Genomic DNA, 16584 nt, shown 5'->3' with positions numbered 1-16584 from the left:
AGTGCCTTCTCAAGGGTCCCACAGTCGAGCTCTCTCAGGGAGGAAAAAATAAAAAGCTAGAACAATAACAGCATCTCAGGGAAAGAGGAAACGTGTTCTATGACAGAACAATCAAATCCCATCTCTGACTCCCTTTTGGGTTCTGCTATTTAGCGTCACCAACATCCAAGTCAGTGGCTGGGATGGAGATGAGGGCTGGGAACCATGGGGAAACTAAGTCACAGAAGGCAGGGTCCAGTGTGAGCCCCACAGAAGTGAGGAGCTCCCAGCTTCTTGGGCTCAGGACGCAGTCTTGTGTGCTGGCTGTTGGTGCTCAGGACAAAAGAGGGGGTATGCTTTTGATATCAGGTTTCTCCTCTTCATGCACCCCCTCTGCCCAGAGCTGGCCCCAGAGCCGGGGAAACAGAAGAGGCACCCCTCCTCCTCCTCCTGGGCGTGGGGTGTGTTGTCCCTGCAGGATGAACATGCTGATATCCCTTCCCCACGCAGGCCTCCTCCACCCTCTAAAACAGAAGCCATCCTCCCCCTCCAAAGACCTAACTCTTCATTCACCAGAAGCCCCTTCCCCTGCAAGTGTACCCTCAAACCCAGGGGCGCCCATGAGTGCCCAGGGGCTCATGTTTACCACTGATCCCTCTGAAATGGGGAAAACAGGGCTCCCCCTCCCTGGAGGCTGTATTCCCAGGAGCCTTCCTCCTGGACAGCTGGCAGTTCACTGAGCCCAGGGTGTTACACGGTTCCCAAAGAGGGAACACACCCTCCACTATGACGGGCCGTGTACCTTTGTGCTCTGGGGTGAGAAAGGGACAGCAGGGCCTCAGACCTGGAGCCAAGGGGCCTGGGGACATAGCCCCGGCCCTAAGGGGGCCTGCCACAACTCTCCAATCATCTTGGGAGCCTTCTGTCGGTAATTTCCCAGCTGGTTCTGATTCCTATTTCACAATCTAGAAGCAGAAACTGTGAAAACCCCATAGCTCGTTCCACCCATTACAGTCACTTCCTCTTATGTGAGGGATATGAGACTTCCGCTCTCATCGCAGAGCGGAGTCCCGAGGCCTCTGCCGGGCAACATTCACCCAGAGCGGGGCTCCAGGCCACCAGGATGCCCGCACCTGCCTCCCCACCCCAGCAGCCCAGGCCATCCCTGCTGCTGCCTCTGCTGCTGAGCCTCACAGGTGAGTGCCGCCCTCCCTCGGGGAGCCGTGCAAGGAACTCACCTGAGTGTGGCCCAGGGGCAGGGCTTCCTCACTGGCAGTAGAGAGGAGGGATCTCGGTTCCAAGTCCTCTTTCTTACTGTGGCTTCCTCTTGAAGACACTTCTCTAAACGTTTTCTTTTACAACATGGCCCTCCCAAACGAATGCTCCCAGAGTTTATTCCTCAGAGGGCTCCTTTCCTCTCCCACTCAGGTCGACAGGATTCACCCAACCAGGCGTTTCTCAGTGCCAGGAGTTCCCAATCCCGCCTCACTTCCCACCCTCCTGTCACCCTGTGAAGCTTCCATGATCCCCTGTGGTTTGACATGCAGGACCTGGGCCCATCCTCTGGGAGGAGGTAGGGGTGCAGTGTCAGACTCCTGCTGAAAACCCTAGAGTCTGGGAGTCAGAGCCGCCCTAATTCAGATGGAGATCTCGATAGGTAGGTAGATAGATAGATCGCAAGTACTCCACCTGCCATGCAGAGAGATTAGAAAACTGATAAGTGGTGCTTTTTAGACTATTAAGTCCCCCAAAATCTCCACATTCTAAAATTATATTCTTTTTTTTTTATTATTATTGTGTTACGTTAGTCACCATACAGTACATCATTAGTTTTGATAGAGTGTTCCATGATTCATTGTTTGCATCTAACACGCAGTGCTCCATGCTATCCATGCCCTTCTTAATCACTGGGCTCACCCGTCCCCCCATCCTCCTCCCCTCTAAAACTCTCCGTTTGATTCCCGGAGTCCACAGTCTCTCATGGTTTGTCTTCCCCTCTGATTTCTCCTCTTTCATTTTTCCCTTCCCTCTCTTAATGTCCTCCATGTTATTCCTTATGTTCCACAAATAAGTGAAACCATATGACAACTGTCTTTCTCTGTTTGACTTATTTCACTCAGCATAATCTCCTCCTGTCCCATCCGTATTGATGCAAAAGTTGGGTGTTCATCCTTTCTGATGGCTGAGTAATATTCCATTGTATATATGGACCACATCTTTTTTATCCATTCATCTGTTGAAGGGCATTTCAGCTCTTTCCACAATTTGGCGATTGTGGCCAATGCTGCTATGAACATTGGGGTACAGATGGCCCTTCTTTTCACTACATCTGTATCTTTGGGGTAAATACCCAGTAGTGCAATTGCAGAGTCAGAGGGTAGCTCTATTTTTAATTTCTTAAGGAATCTCCACACTGTTTTCCAAAGTGGCTGCACCAACTTGCATTCCCACAACAGTGTAAGAGGGTCCCCCTTTCTCCACATCCTCTCCAACACTCGTTATTTCTCGCCTTGTTAATTTTTGCCATTCCAACTGGTGTAAGGTGGTATCTCAGTGTGATTTCGAGTTGAATTTCCCTGATGGCTGATGATGATGAGCACTTTTTCATTTGTCTGTTAACCATTTGTATGTCTTCTTTGGAGAAGTGTCTGCTCATGTCTTCCACCCATTTTTTGACTTATCTGTTTTTTTTTTTTTAATTTATCTATTCTTCATTGGGAGTTAGCCCTGCCTGTCTGCTCCCTTTTCCCCAGAGCTGACCCTGGACCCACAGACAGATGAAATGCCCCCTCTCCTTCCCAGCGGGTTGACATCTCAGTTGAGAGGCTGTCCAGGAAAGTGGTTAAAAGCACAGATATTTAAAAAAAAACAAAAGGGGGGGCTCCTGGGTGGCTCAGTGGGTTAAAGCCTCTGACTTCGGCTCAGATCATGATCTCAGGGTCCTGGGATCGAGCCCCGTGTCGGGCTTTCTGCTCAGGGGGAAGACTGCTTCCTCCTCTCTCTCTCTCTCTCTCTCTCTCTCTCTCTCTCTCTGCCTACTTATGATCTCTGTCTGTCAAATAAATAAATAAAAATCTTTAAAAAAAAAAAAAAGGACAGATATTTTTTGAAAATCCAGAGTTCAAATCCAAGTTCATCACTTATACTTTATTTGGCTTGGAACAAGTTATGAATTTCTCTGTGTCTCATTTTTTTGTCTGGAAACAGGGATGAATAATAATAATGCCATTCTCACAGAGTAGTGGTGGGAATTGAACGAGTCAGTCTATGGAAACTCGCTGTCAAATCCTTGTAGTGTTTAGTGAATGCAAATGCAAATGCAAATGCAAACACCTCAGAAAGGTCCTGCTGAATCTGGCCATTACAGCACTTACTCATGTCCTTGACAACCCCTGTCTTCCTTGAAAATTCGCAACACTGATGGAGAAAGGCTTGATCCATCCTGCTTGACCGAGGAATCCACCAAAAGCGGAGGGAGGGAGGGGCTTGGCCCAAACAGCAACAGGCTTGTCTGAGCTGGAGTCGGGCTTTGACCCCACATCAGCCTAACTCCAGGTCCACACACTCCGGGTCCTTCGGGCACAGTCCCCTGAGTGTTTTTCAGTGGTTTTTAGATTCAGTCTCACAACAAAGCCATAAGAGAAGCCCCCTGGGCCAGGCAGGGGACATGTGGAGCTCACTTTTATTTCCCTCCAGGTGTGGCCGGTGAGGCGGGGCTGCAGGTGATCCAGCCTGACAAGTCAGTGTCTGTCGCAGCCGGACAGACAGCCACTCTGCACTGCACCCTGACCTCCCTGATCCCCACAGGGCCAGTTCAGTGGTTCAGGGGGACAGGGCCAGGTCGGGAGTTAATCTTCAGTTTCAAAGGAGGCCACTTCCCCCGAGTAACAAATGCTTCAGACGTCACAAGGAGAAACAACACAGACTTTTCCATCCGCATCAGTAACATCACCACAGCAGACACCGGAACCTACTACTGTGTGAAGTTCCAGAAAGGGACCCCTGATGTGGAGTTTAAGTCTGGACCAGGCACCAGGATGTTTGTACATGGTAAGTCCAGATCCCTGAAAGACCCAGCCTGATTGTTCTAAAGACAGATCACAAGCTTCAGGCTCTCAGCCCAAGGCTCCCTCTTTGTCAGCGCTTGTGTTAAAGTTGAGGATAGAAGATGGGGATAGTGAGAAATCATAGCACGGGTGCAGGGTGAAACATGATCCCAGGGCTCCTAGCAATAGAGTCCTACCCTTTAGAATCTTACATTTTCAAAGGCCACAAAATAGATCGGAAAGCAGAGTGAGTAAAATTACAGACACCAGGACCAAATGGCCTGGATTCAACTTCTAATTCTGCCATTTTCAAGCTGTGTGGCTTCTGTGACTTTCTTAAATTCTCAATGCCTCCATTTTCTCATCTGTGAGGTGGGGATAATAATAGTACTCACCTCGTAGACTTGTTATGAGGAGTACAAACGTAAATGAGTTTATAAATGTGAAACACTTAGAAGAGCACCTGTAACATAATTATTGTGTTAGCGTATATCATCACTATGATGATATAGTGAACTGGAAGCAGTTTGATGTTTTCATGTGTTGTATTTAAGCTTTGCGATGCAGGACTGGAGCATCATTTGGTCGAGGGCTAATTTTTTTTTTCTTTTTTAACAATTAAAAAAAAAAAGATTTTATTTATTTGAGAGAGCTATGGAGAGAGCTAGTAGACAGAGCAGCAAGCGGAGGGAAAGGGAGAAGCAGGCTTCCTGCTGAGTAGGGAGCCTGATGCAGGGCTCGATCCCAGGACCCTGGGATCATGACCTGAGCTGATGGCAGCCACTTAACTGACTGAGCCACCCAGGAGCTCTTTTTTTCTTTTTTACCTCTTACTGAGGCAGAACCATCAAACTGTTTCCAGGTAATTTAACCAGGTCCCAAAACAAGTTCAAGCATATTTAGAGGATTACAAAATATCCAACACCAAACAAAGGAAAATTCACAGCTTATAGCTACCAAGCTGACAGATGGTAACTATAGTTATCATGGTGAGCACAGAATAATATATAGAATTGTGGGATTGCAGTCAAGAAAAAAGAAAGAGTGCACAAATTACCAATATCAAAACTGAGAGATGGGGCACTAGGCTGGCTCAGTTGAAATAGCATGTGACTATTGAGTTCAGGGTCATGAGTTTGAGCCCCACCTTGGATGTGTAGAGATTATAAATAAATAAATAAATAAATAAATAAATAAACAAACAAACTTAAAAAAAAAGGATGAGAGAGGTAACATCCCCACATTTTCCACAGATATTAAAAAGATTATAAGGAAACTTTGTGAAAAATTTTGTACCTATAAACTCAAAAACTTAGAGGAAATGCACAAATTCCTCAGAAGGCATGGGCTACCAAAGCTCACTCAAAATGTCAATAGCCTGATTATTTCTATATTTATTAAAGAAATTTAATTTGGTAGTTTAAAAAACCTCCCACAAACAATAGTCCAGGCTCAGACGACTTCACTGAGAACTCTACCAAGCACTGAAGAAAGAAATGCTAACAATTCTACACAAATTATTCCAGAAAATTGGAGTGATGCTTCCCAATCAATCCTTAAAACCAGCATTACTGTGATACTAAAACCAGATAAAGAAAACTTGAGTCTAATATCCCTCATAAACATAGAATTATTATAAAGCTACAAAAATCATACAGTGTAGTATTGGCATCAAGATAAACTAGTAGATGGGGAGCCTGGCTCAGTCAGAGGAGCATGCAACTCTTGATCTTGGGGTCATGAGTTTGAGCCCCACGTTGGGTTTAGAGATTACTAAAAATAAATGAACTTAAACAAAAGATAGACAAATAGATCAATGAAAAAGAATGGATTCCAGAAACAATACCATACATGCAGTCAATTGATTTCTTTAAAAAAGAAAAAACAAAACTAAAGGCAATCTCATGGAGAAAGAAGTCTTCAACAATAGTGGAGGATCGAATGGAACATTAGTAAGCAAACCAATGGAAAAGAATAAAAAATCCAGAACTACTCCTCCCACCACAAGCCAAAAGTATTCCCACATGGATCAGATATTTAAATAATGAAACTGTGCAAGTATGAGAAGCAATCATGTCTGGATTCTTTTGTAACCCGGAAGTGGGGAAAACCTTCCCAACTATAATTCAAAATGCAGAAACAAAAAGAGAAAAAAATGACAATTTGACCATATTGTACAAAAAGAAACTTGTGTATGGAAGTGTGTGTGCATACACTATTTTGTGACTTATAATACAAAGATTCACCCCTAACATACAAAGAGAGCTTCTAAAAATTTTTTTAAAGATTTTATTTATTTATTTGACAGACAGAGATCACAAGCAGGCAGAGAGGCTGGCAGAGAGAGAAGGGAAGCAGGCTCCCTGCCCAGCAGAGAGCCCGATGCGGGACTCGATCCCAGGACCCTGAGATTATGACCTGAGCTGAAGGCAGAGGCTTAACCCACTGAGCCACCCAGGCGTCCCGAGAGCTTCTAAAATTTTACAACAAGCAATTTTATAGAATTATGGGCAGTAAATATGAGAAGGCAATTTATAGAAAGTGAAATAGAAACATCTTCTATATATATGAGTGTGTTCAATCACACTCACATGAAAGGATATGCAATTTAAAACTATACTGGGACACAACCTCTCACCTATCTGCTTGGCCAAAAATCCCAAAGTTTGACAACACCCTCTGTTGGAGGAGCTGTGGGGGAATTGATACTTCCATATTTTGTATGTAGAAATTCAAAATCATGGAAGTCATAAGGAAGTGGATTTGGCAATATTTAGCCAAATTACCTATTACATAGACATATATACATTACCCTGTGACCTAACAATCTCACTTCTAGAAACTTATCCTAAAGACATACTAACACAAGTGTAAAATGATTTATGATTAGGCTCTTGATTACAACACTATGTGTAAGAATAAAAGACAGATGGTTAAATAAATTATGGTAGAATCACACAATGGAGTACTGTAACTTTAAAAATGCACGAGAAGAAGTCGGCACTTGGCTTCAGCATGACCCACAGGATATCATTAAACAAGAAAAGTAGTGTGAGGAAGAGTGGATGGAGCAGACAATCTTTTATGTTAAGAAGAGCGGGAAATACAAGCATGTCCACATTTGGTTATCTTATTTTGAAAGAGGAATAAAAGCACAGAGGATTACAGTTACTTCTTAATTCTTAACATATACATGCTGAGGTGGTTGTGAATGAAATGACAGTGTCTAGTTTTGCTTTAAAATAACACAGTGGATGGTAGACATATAAATGAAACATTTGTTGATAATTGCCAAAGTCCCAGGATGAGTACTTCGTATTTTTCTTTTGAGAGAGAGAGCAAAGAGGTGTGAGCAGCAGGGGAGGGTGAGGGGAAGGATGAGAGAGTGTTAAGCAGGATCCACGCCCAGCATGGAGCCCGGACCTGGGACTTGATCTCATCACCCTGAGATCACGAACTGAGCCATAATCAAGAGCTGGAAGCTTAACTGACTGAGCCACCCAGGCACCTGTGTATTCCATATTTTTTAAGGTGTATTATAAAGGGTTTGTCTTAACCCAAGCCTGTATACTTCCAGAAAAGTCTTTCTGCATTCCCAGGGGGTTCAGGTACCCTAAATTGAAGTCACTACAGTACTTAGCAGTATCCAGCAGTCTGGGAGGAGTTATACCCATTGGCAGAAAGTTTAGGAGTGAATTTGTCCTAGGTTCATAAAAACTAAGCAAATAAAAAGAATAAGGCAATTAGGGGCACCCAGCTGGCTCAGTCAAAAGAGCATGTGACTCTTGATTTCAGGGTCATGAGTTCAAGCCCCACATTGGGTGTGGAAATTACTTAAATAAATAAAAACTTTAAAAGAGAGAGAGAGAGAGAGAGACAATTAAAAACTGGGAAAACAAAAAGTGTACAAGAAAGGAAATGTAAGCATGATATATTGCATGGCCCAGTTGTGAAAAATGTTTCGTTGGTCATTATAATATAAATGCTGACTACTAAAAAAATAAAAGACTCTGATGTGTCTATGATAAGAGGATGTAAGGAAAGGAAGTGTCAATGGCATGTGAAGGAAGATAAGAGTTAAGCCATCATCTTCCACAGTAGTAGGTCTATTCAAAATATATAAAACTGAAAAAAAAGGAGATAAATATATAGGCACCTTATTTAGAGACACAGAGAGGGGGGCACCTGGGTAACTCAGTTGGTTAAGCATCCAATTCTTGATTTCAGCTCAGGTCATGATCTCAGAGTTGTGGGATTGAACCCCACGTTGGGCTCCACGCTGAGTTTGGAGCCTGCTTAAGATTCTCTCCTTCTCCCTCTGTCCCTCCTTGCTCATGCTCATGCACTCACTCTCAAAAAAAAAAAAAAAAAAAAGAGAGAGAGAGAGAGAGAAAAGAAAAAAGAAGATAGAAACATGACGAGAAATGTCCAATGAATCAGTTAAAATAATTAAGTGGTTGGTCCATATTTTTTTCCTAGGAGAGGAAGCAAGGGATGTGATGTTTTTAGTTCCATAAGTTATATGACTTTTTAAACAATGTATTTCAGGAAGGAGGGAAGAGAGGGAAGGGGAATGACAAATTCCAATCTGTATTTTAACATGATCACCATGGTCTGGTGTCGAGTGCCGATGGCAAGTGTTGAGAAGCAATCCATGAGGCCAGTTGGCAAGCTGTTATGGTAAGAAGGGTCATAATAAAAATTACATGGAGGAGAAAACTGGAGATGAGAGATGGGATAAGTCTAGCTGGGGGAACGATAAGGGCGGATATCACACTGGAAACTAACTTGCCATCTTCATTTTTCTCTCTTCTCTCTCAACTTCACTTTGGCCAAAGCTAAGCCCTCTCTTCCAGAGATTTATGGCCCCTCCAGCAGGGCCAGCCCAGGCCAGCTAATGAACCTCACCTGCACATCAACTGGCTTCTTTCCCAAAAACATACAGCTGAAATGGTTTGAAAAGGATGTGGAGCTTCCAGCCTTTCAGACCCTCATCTTCTCACCAGGAGATGCCAGATCCTACACCATCTTCAGCACAGTGCTGGTGACCCTTGACTTATCCTTACTCCACTCCCAGGTCACCTGCCAAGTGACTCACAGTACATTGCACAGCCCCCTCAGTAGGCACGTGAACATCTCCAGATTCTTCCAAGGTAAGGGGCCTCCCCAGCCAAGTGGCCAACACTTGGTGACCACCACTGATTCCCTAATTGGAGGACTTCACCTGCCTCCTCCCATTTATTCTTCCTTAAATCCCCTGTGAGATGGGTGCAAAGTTCCCTATCTTATCCGACCATCCTCTTCTTACAAGATGCCATAGTCGGGTCCTTGGCGTTCAGCGTTCCCTTCGCTCTCTTGTATTTGGGAGGTAGAAGTTCATTCATTCATTCAACAAGTGTTTATTGAGCAAGTAATATGTGGCAGCATTATTCTAGGTACCGGGGATTCCATGGTAAACAGAACAGACCTAGTTGTGCTCCACTGAGCTCACAGTCACATGAACCCCATCAACAAGATGCAAAAATATACAGTTCTAGGGGTGCCTGGGTGGCTCAGTGGGTTAAGCCTCTGCCTTTGGCTCAGGTCATGATCTCAGGGTCCTGGGATCAAGCCCCAAATCAGGCTCTCTGCTCAGCGGGGAGCCTGCTTCCTCCTCTCTCTCTAACTGCCTCTCTGCCTACTTGTGATCTGTCAAATAAATAAAATCTTTTTAAAGAAAACCAACTATACAGTTCTAATATTTTTAAAGATTTATTTATTTGAGAGAGAGAGAGAGAGAGTGCAGGGAGGAGGAGCAGAGGGAGAGGGAGAGGGAAATCCCAAGCAGACTCCCCACCGATAATGGAGCCCAACACGGGGCTCCGTCTCCTTTCTTTAAAAACCTTTCGGTGGCTTACCGCTGCTCTTACAAAAGACAAAACAAAATAAAATCCTTATCAGGCATTCAACAGAAATCTTCAAACATTTTTGTTCATAAAGCCCTGAGATAATTGTGAAGAACTATGTGGTTCCTCATATATTTAAAAGTTAACATCCAGAATTGTTCATCACAGACTTTAATGGTTGCACAGGCCAGAACCCCTGGAACATAACAAATGTTATATCTCTCTGAAATGTTCAAAGGAAAAATAAGGTCATACTGATTTGATTTCCACCATCATCCATTACAACAGACATAAATAAGCTCTTCTTAAATAAACAGACATTTTATAACATTCCTTTTTCCTCTTAAATTTGTATTTCCATTCTAATTTCCTGGGGAGAAATTTATCCTACTGTAAATTTATTTTATATTTAAAAATCCTGGGGTGCTTGGGTGGCTCAGTGGGTTAAAGCCCCTGCCTTCAGCTCAGGTCATGATCCCGGGGTCCTGGGATCGAGCCCTGCATCGGGCTCTCTGCTCAGAGGGGAGCCTGCTTCCCTTCCTCTCTCTCTGACTGCCTCTCTGCCTTCTTGTGATCTCTGTCAAATAAATAAATAAAATCTTAAGAAAGCCCTTACTGACCACATCATCACACATTCATAGAGAACTATGAAAAACAGAGAACTACAGTAAATATATATGTATTGAATTTTATATTATATATAACTTATATATAATATTCAATACACATAAATTGAATTTTTAAAACTTTTGATTATGACCATAGGCTCTAAGTGTTAAAAAAAATTTCATTTGGATTGAATTACACAATTGATCAAAACAATCTAAATATCTGAAAAATTCTGATAAATAATTATCAAAATAACCATTAAAATGTAATCCAATTTTGAACTGTCCTTTTATTTTGTGTCCCAGAGTCTTTACACCAAGGGCACTGCACCATAACTAGATTCAGGATGTGTGGGAGGAAGACCTTCCCTCTATAAGGTTGGGAGAAGGACTGAGGAGCAGGAGGAAAGAGTAGGCATCCTCAGGCAGATAAGTTTCAGGAAAGAATCATATGAGGGCTCAGGATCTGGAAATTGACTGTATTAAACTACCAATGTATGGATTCCTTAGGATGTCCTTATGTGCCCCCAGGAATAAGTATAGCACCATAAATACAGACAGTCTTCATGGCCACTGGCTGTGAATTTGGCTTCATCTTGCCCATGCTCCCCCCCACTCACTCTGATCATCTTTCTGTCCGAGGATACGCTAGGCTTCACCTCAGGACCTCTACCCATGCCCTTCCCTCTGCCTGAGACACCCTTCCCCACACCTACCTGGCCTCTCCCAGAGCCTTCCTTCCTCTGGCCCTCCACCAACCCCTTTGCTTAGTGTTCCAGTGACCAGGACTGCATAACAAATTTTCCCCAAACATATTCCAATGCTCTAAACTTACTCCAAATCTCCCAAATTATTATGCTCACATATTCTGTGGGGCAGGAATTTGGAGAGGGCCTGGCAGGGATGGCCTGTCTCTGCCCCATGATGTCTAAGACCTCACCTGAAGGACTCCAAGGCTGAGGTTATCACAAAGCTGCCTCACTAACATGTCTGGGCATTGGTGCTGGCTATGGGCTTGGGGCTTCAGTTCTTCTTGACATCAGCCTCTCCTGATCATCTTTCCCCACAGGCTAGTCTGAGCATCCTTGTATATTGGTGGCTATGTTCCAAAAGTGAATATCCCAAGGGGAAGTCTCATGAACTTTGATGACCAACCTTTAGAAGGTACAGTGTCACCTCTGCTGTACTCTCTTCACCAGGCAGTCACAAAGTCCCGACCAGGTTCCAGAGAAGTCCACTCTCCTTCTGGTGGGGAGAGGCAAGGTTCTGGAAGACATCTGGGAACTTGCCGTGGTCATTTTTAGAAAATACAATCTGCCACACATAGTTAACTCCTACTCATGTGTCATACTTATGCTGAAAGGTCACTTCTTCCAGAAACTCTTCCCTAACCTGCCCCAACTCCAGACGAGGTCTGTTGCCCCCATGTAGGTTCTCAGAACCCCTATGAGGATCACGTGACTGCTCTTCTTCTGCCCTATCCTCCCCACCAGAACAGGAGCTCTGTTAGGCAGTGACTCTGTCTGTCGTGCTCACTGCTCTACCCCAGAACCAAGGGCAGGGCCTAGAAAGGTAAGGAGGCTCCTTGAGCATCTTTTGCTGGAGGGAAGGAAGGAACGAAGGAAGGGCTATTGTTTCAGTTATACCCACAGTGACCATATCCGTCCACCGGGTCCCAAGCCTCCAGCTGGCCATCCTCATTTGCCATGTGCAAAGGTTCTACCCTGAAGTCATACAAATCACCTGGCTGGAGATGAACAGAAGTGTTAAGGCCTATGAGACTTCCATCCCTACCAAGGACCCCGATGGCACATTCAACCAAGACAGTCGTATCCTGGTTTACATCTCAGAGGACAGAGCACCATTCACCTGCCAAGTGGAGCAAGAGGCCCAGCCACTGATCCAGGCCAGCGTGCCGCTGAGTGAGTTCAGAGAAGAGCCAGCATGTCTGGGTGACTGGGGGAGTGGGGTGGAGGTGGAGGGGGTAATAACCGGTGGGGGGAAGCCAGTAAAGGTTCAGACCTGGACACAGGCCAGGTTCACATGCTGGCTCTGCCATGTTTGTCACGTGTAACCTTGAGGAAGTCACTTCCCCTTTCTGTACCTCAGTTCCTTCTTCTATAAAATGGGACAGCAATTAGAGCTACCTCTGCGGAGTGTGCTGCCTTAGGGACCAAAGAGCAGGAAGTACCGCTTCTGTCACACAGCGGGATCCAGACCATGCACCCATGCCACCAGCTCTTCCAGCGAATAACTAAGTTTGTATGAGCTATGATCCCCCATCCACCCCCCCACACAAAGCCCCGCAGATTCAACAGTTACTGAGTACCCATTAGGTACGTCATTGGGGTGTTCTCATGTGATACAGAAATGTTCTAAGGTATACGTTATCATCCCCATTTTAAAGATCAAGAAACTGAGGCTTAGAGAGGTGAGGGGATTCCCTCTCAGTCCAAGCTTAGTCTTGGTACCTGAGTCAGGAGGGAGGCTGGGCCTGCCTAGGGGCTGAGTGGTGGGAAATGGAAGCCACATCCATCCTAATATCTTTCTAGATGCCAGAGCATCCAGCTCCTTCTCTGGAACCCTCATCTTGCTTGGCTGGAAGTTGTTTCCCCTGACGGCACTTTGCATCATCTATGTCCTCAAGAGGAGATTCCCTTCCCAGTAAGGGGGACCTCAGAGAGGGGTTGGGCTTCCCCAGGGGCGGGGAGACTCCAGGCCAACAGGGGGCACTGTGAGGAGAAGCCAAGCATCACTCCCATTTCCCACCAACCTTGAAGGCATGTGGAAACCAAAGGGCCCCTAAGATCCACACCCCAATCTCTTCAGCCTTCCCCTCTGCCCCTCACAGCTTCAGTCTGAAGATACACAAAGACGCAGGCTCCCTGGTCTAGGCAGGGGGAGCACTGAAGGGGGGAAAGTTAATATGGAGACAGCAGCACTCTTGAGGTGGTCTGTGAGGAGAAGTCTGAGAACAAGGGCTTTGCCCCAGCTTCCTGCTTCCCCTACAGGTCACAGGCACCACAAGGCCCTCCTCAGGGACACAGAACCCTCAGTCCCCTCCTGTTTTATATAGGAGGACTGATCCAGGAGAGGCCCTGGCCATGAAGTCTGTGGTGACTCCCAAAGTTTCTCCTGCCTCACGAGCCTTCTGAGACCTTCTGCACTGGCTGTCCCTCGCTGTTTCCTGCAGCCCCCAGAGAAAGTGAGAACCTGGACCTTGAGGGTTAGTCAGGAGAGGTAGGCTCTCACATCGTATGAAAGAAAAGAAGCTTCTCTGGGGATTCTGGACATTAAGTTCATGACCCTGAGCAAGAAACTCAGCAGAGCAAAACAAGCTCCTACCCAAGGAGGAACACAGACCTGCAATTCTGAAGGCTCCTCCCGACTCCTCAAGGAAAGCCCATGGTGGGCACCCAAACTCTCGGGAAACCTTGACAGTGCCATCGTTAAAATGGGATTAAAAGAAACTCTTATGGCCAATAAACATATGAAGAGATGTTCAGTCTCATCAGTAATCAGGAAAAGCCAAAGCAAAACCACACTGAGGTGCCATTTTGTCCCTATTCCAATAGGAAAAATAAAGAAGCAACTGGCTCTTTCTTATGTTGCTGATAGGTATGTAAATTGGCACAGCTACTTCGGAAGACAGTTTGGAAACTTTGAACTTGAACATTCATGTACTCCATAACCTGTTATTTCTGCCTTTGAGTTATATATACCCCAAAGAAACTCTTCACATGTGTTCCAGGAGATATATTCAAGTATACCCATGGTAGCATGGTTTCAAATTAGAAAAACCTGAGAGAAAATCCAAATGCATAGCCACAGGGTTATGAGCAAATAATTTAGTACAATCCCAGAATGGAACGTTATACAGCAATAAAAATGGGTGAACTACAGCTATACACAATAATATGGATAAATCTTAGCAAAAAAAAATACTAGGAGTGAGTAAGCTCCCATCATACAGCATGATATCATGTTCATAAAGCTAAAAACAGCTAATAAATGGCTTTTAGGGATACATATAAATATGATAAACCCATATCTTTTCTGAAAGGATGAACTCAAGATTTTATTTTATTTTATTTATTTTTTTTTTTTTGAACTCAAGATTTTAAATGGTGGTTGCCTGAGGTGGGTGAAGGGAAAAGGATGAGAAGGGTGGGCATGTATAGGTAGATGGAAGTTAATATCAGGGTTCTAGCTGCCATGCTGGGTGGTGGTTTCATGAATGTTTTTATCACTATAAGTTAAAAATAGAAAGAATAACAATGTAAGACTGATAAGTAGATATGTCAATAGGTAGATAGATGTGGAGATTATTGGAAGGAAAGGAGGGAAAGAGGGAGGGTGGATGGATGGATGGATGAATGGATGGATGGGTGGATGAATGGATGGATGGATAAGTAGATTAATAAAAGAGGGTCATGCATGGATCAATGATGAGGGTGTGATGAAGCAAGAATTGTGATAGGTACAATTCTGCATACTTAAGATCCAAGGAAAAATAAATAGAAGGACAATCCCTAAGGAACCCCCAAGTTCCCTTCCTATGATGACATTTACAAATCCACATTAGAAGGAATGCATTGTTAATGGGTATCACCACAGGTCTAGCACTTCACAAGCAGTATCTTATTTCATCCTCATACCAATCCCACAAGGTGGACACCATTCCCCACTTTACAGGTGAGGAATCTGAAGGAACCTGCTCAGTGTCACTCAGATAACAAGTAGTGGAACCAAAAAAACCCAGATTCAAACCCAGTTCTGCTCATTGCTTTCCAGGGAGTCACATGGCCTACTGCCTATGGACAGGTGGGGAGAACTTGACTCATCCTCATTCTACTGCTTCCCAATGTCTCAGGCCTTTTGTTCTACATGAAAGCCCACTCTGTGTCTCCAAATGGGGAGCAGAAGGGAAGAACACATGCACTTTTCTAGTTGTGGAGTAGATCTAGGATTAGTCCTGAGCCCCAAAATAGCCCTGGTAAAGATTTGGAGGAGGTAGTGTAGGCCAAGTCCTGGAGAAGGATTCTCTGTAGAAGGAAAAATATGCCCAAGGGAAACAGGCATCCTACTGTGTTTGTCTCACTGTGCCCTTGAACCTTTGTAGTTACAAAGATGGGGGTACTGAGCCCAACCTCCATTACCCCCTCAGATATGAATTTCCTCTTCAACATTTTCTACTTGCAGTAGAGCGGCTTCCGCTTCAACATTCCTGTCCCCAGCCTCCCATGCTGGGAGCCTGGGGTTGCCCTGGCCTCCCTCCCTCATGCTTCCCCCCAGAAGCAGGGCCAGGAGAGGGATGAGGCCAGCCTCATCCCTAGGCCATGCCTAGGAAGAAAATTTAGAGAGACACTCTCTCCGGGTTGAGCAAGAACAACAAGGACTTGCCACATCATATTTTGTGTCCTAGACGTCCTAGGTGTCCAAGTCCCCTGACTTTGCTGCTTCCTCCTGTTCATCTTCATGGTTGCTCAGACCCTGATCAGCATGTTCCTCCATCACACTAATAGCCTCCTCATGATTCTCACTCTGGAGTCTCCAACTCCTACACAACGCAGACCTCAGAATGGTCTTTTCCAAACATCTGCTCAACTATACTTCAGTAAAACAACAAAACAAAACAAAAAAACTTCAGGTAGTATCTCAGTCCCTAAGTCATACTCAAGAAGATGATAGCAACTATCCCAAGGTGTCCCATACCTTGACACCAGAGGGAAAACGAAGCAGTCAGAAGAGTCCCAGCTTGGACATAAAGATGCCTCCTCCCTTTAGGAGAAAGCTCATGTTCTGATCAAGCCCAAACCCTCCACACAAATAATGGCTCATTGCAAAGAAGTTAATGCCTTCATTTATTCCACAAATATTACTGAGTTTATACTCTGTAACAGACATGGTTTAGACACCAAGGAAACATTGGTAAACACTGGTAGGGATGGTCCTTACCCTTGTGGAGTTTACAGTCTGAGGAGGACAGATACTAAAGAAAGAAAAGAGGGAAGGAGACAGGGAGGGAGGGAGGAAGAAAGAAGAAAGTGATACGTGTCCTGAAGA

General features: G+C 44.7%; 1 protein-coding gene across 5 annotated transcripts; it reads left to right on the top strand.

The window, feature by feature from the left end:
- The first annotated feature begins 1038 nt into the window (after window positions 1–1038).
- On the top strand, window positions 1039–14511 carry LOC111141661 (signal-regulatory protein beta-1-like). Of its 5 annotated transcripts, none has more exons than XM_022494397.1 (6): window positions 1039–1175; window positions 3676–4029; window positions 8864–9178; window positions 12159–12440; window positions 13071–13182; window positions 13511–14507. In XM_022494397.1, the coding sequence occupies exons 1-6, from the start codon at window positions 1103–1105 to the stop codon at window positions 13671–13673; spliced, it is 1299 nt and encodes a 432-aa protein (XP_022350105.1). In that variant the 5' UTR covers window positions 1039–1102; the 3' UTR covers window positions 13674–14507. The 5 variants fall into 5 exon arrangements, with proteins under 5 accessions (XP_022350105.1, XP_022350100.1, XP_022350101.1 ...); XM_022494392.1 differs by having other exon boundaries at window positions 1047–1175; window positions 13530–14508; XM_022494393.1 differs by having other exon boundaries at window positions 1047–1175; window positions 12159–12464; window positions 13595–14508.
- Window positions 14512–16584: the final 2073 nt, after the last annotated feature.

The sequence above is a fragment of the Enhydra lutris genome, unplaced genomic scaffold (assembly GCF_002288905.1).
Source record: "Enhydra lutris kenyoni isolate GAN:26980312 unplaced genomic scaffold, ASM228890v2 scaffoldscaffold6, whole genome shotgun sequence".
Taxonomy (NCBI): domain Eukaryota; kingdom Metazoa; phylum Chordata; class Mammalia; order Carnivora; family Mustelidae; genus Enhydra; species Enhydra lutris.
Note: the sequence above shows the minus strand (reverse complement) of the source record. Positions and strands in the feature narration are given on the sequence as shown.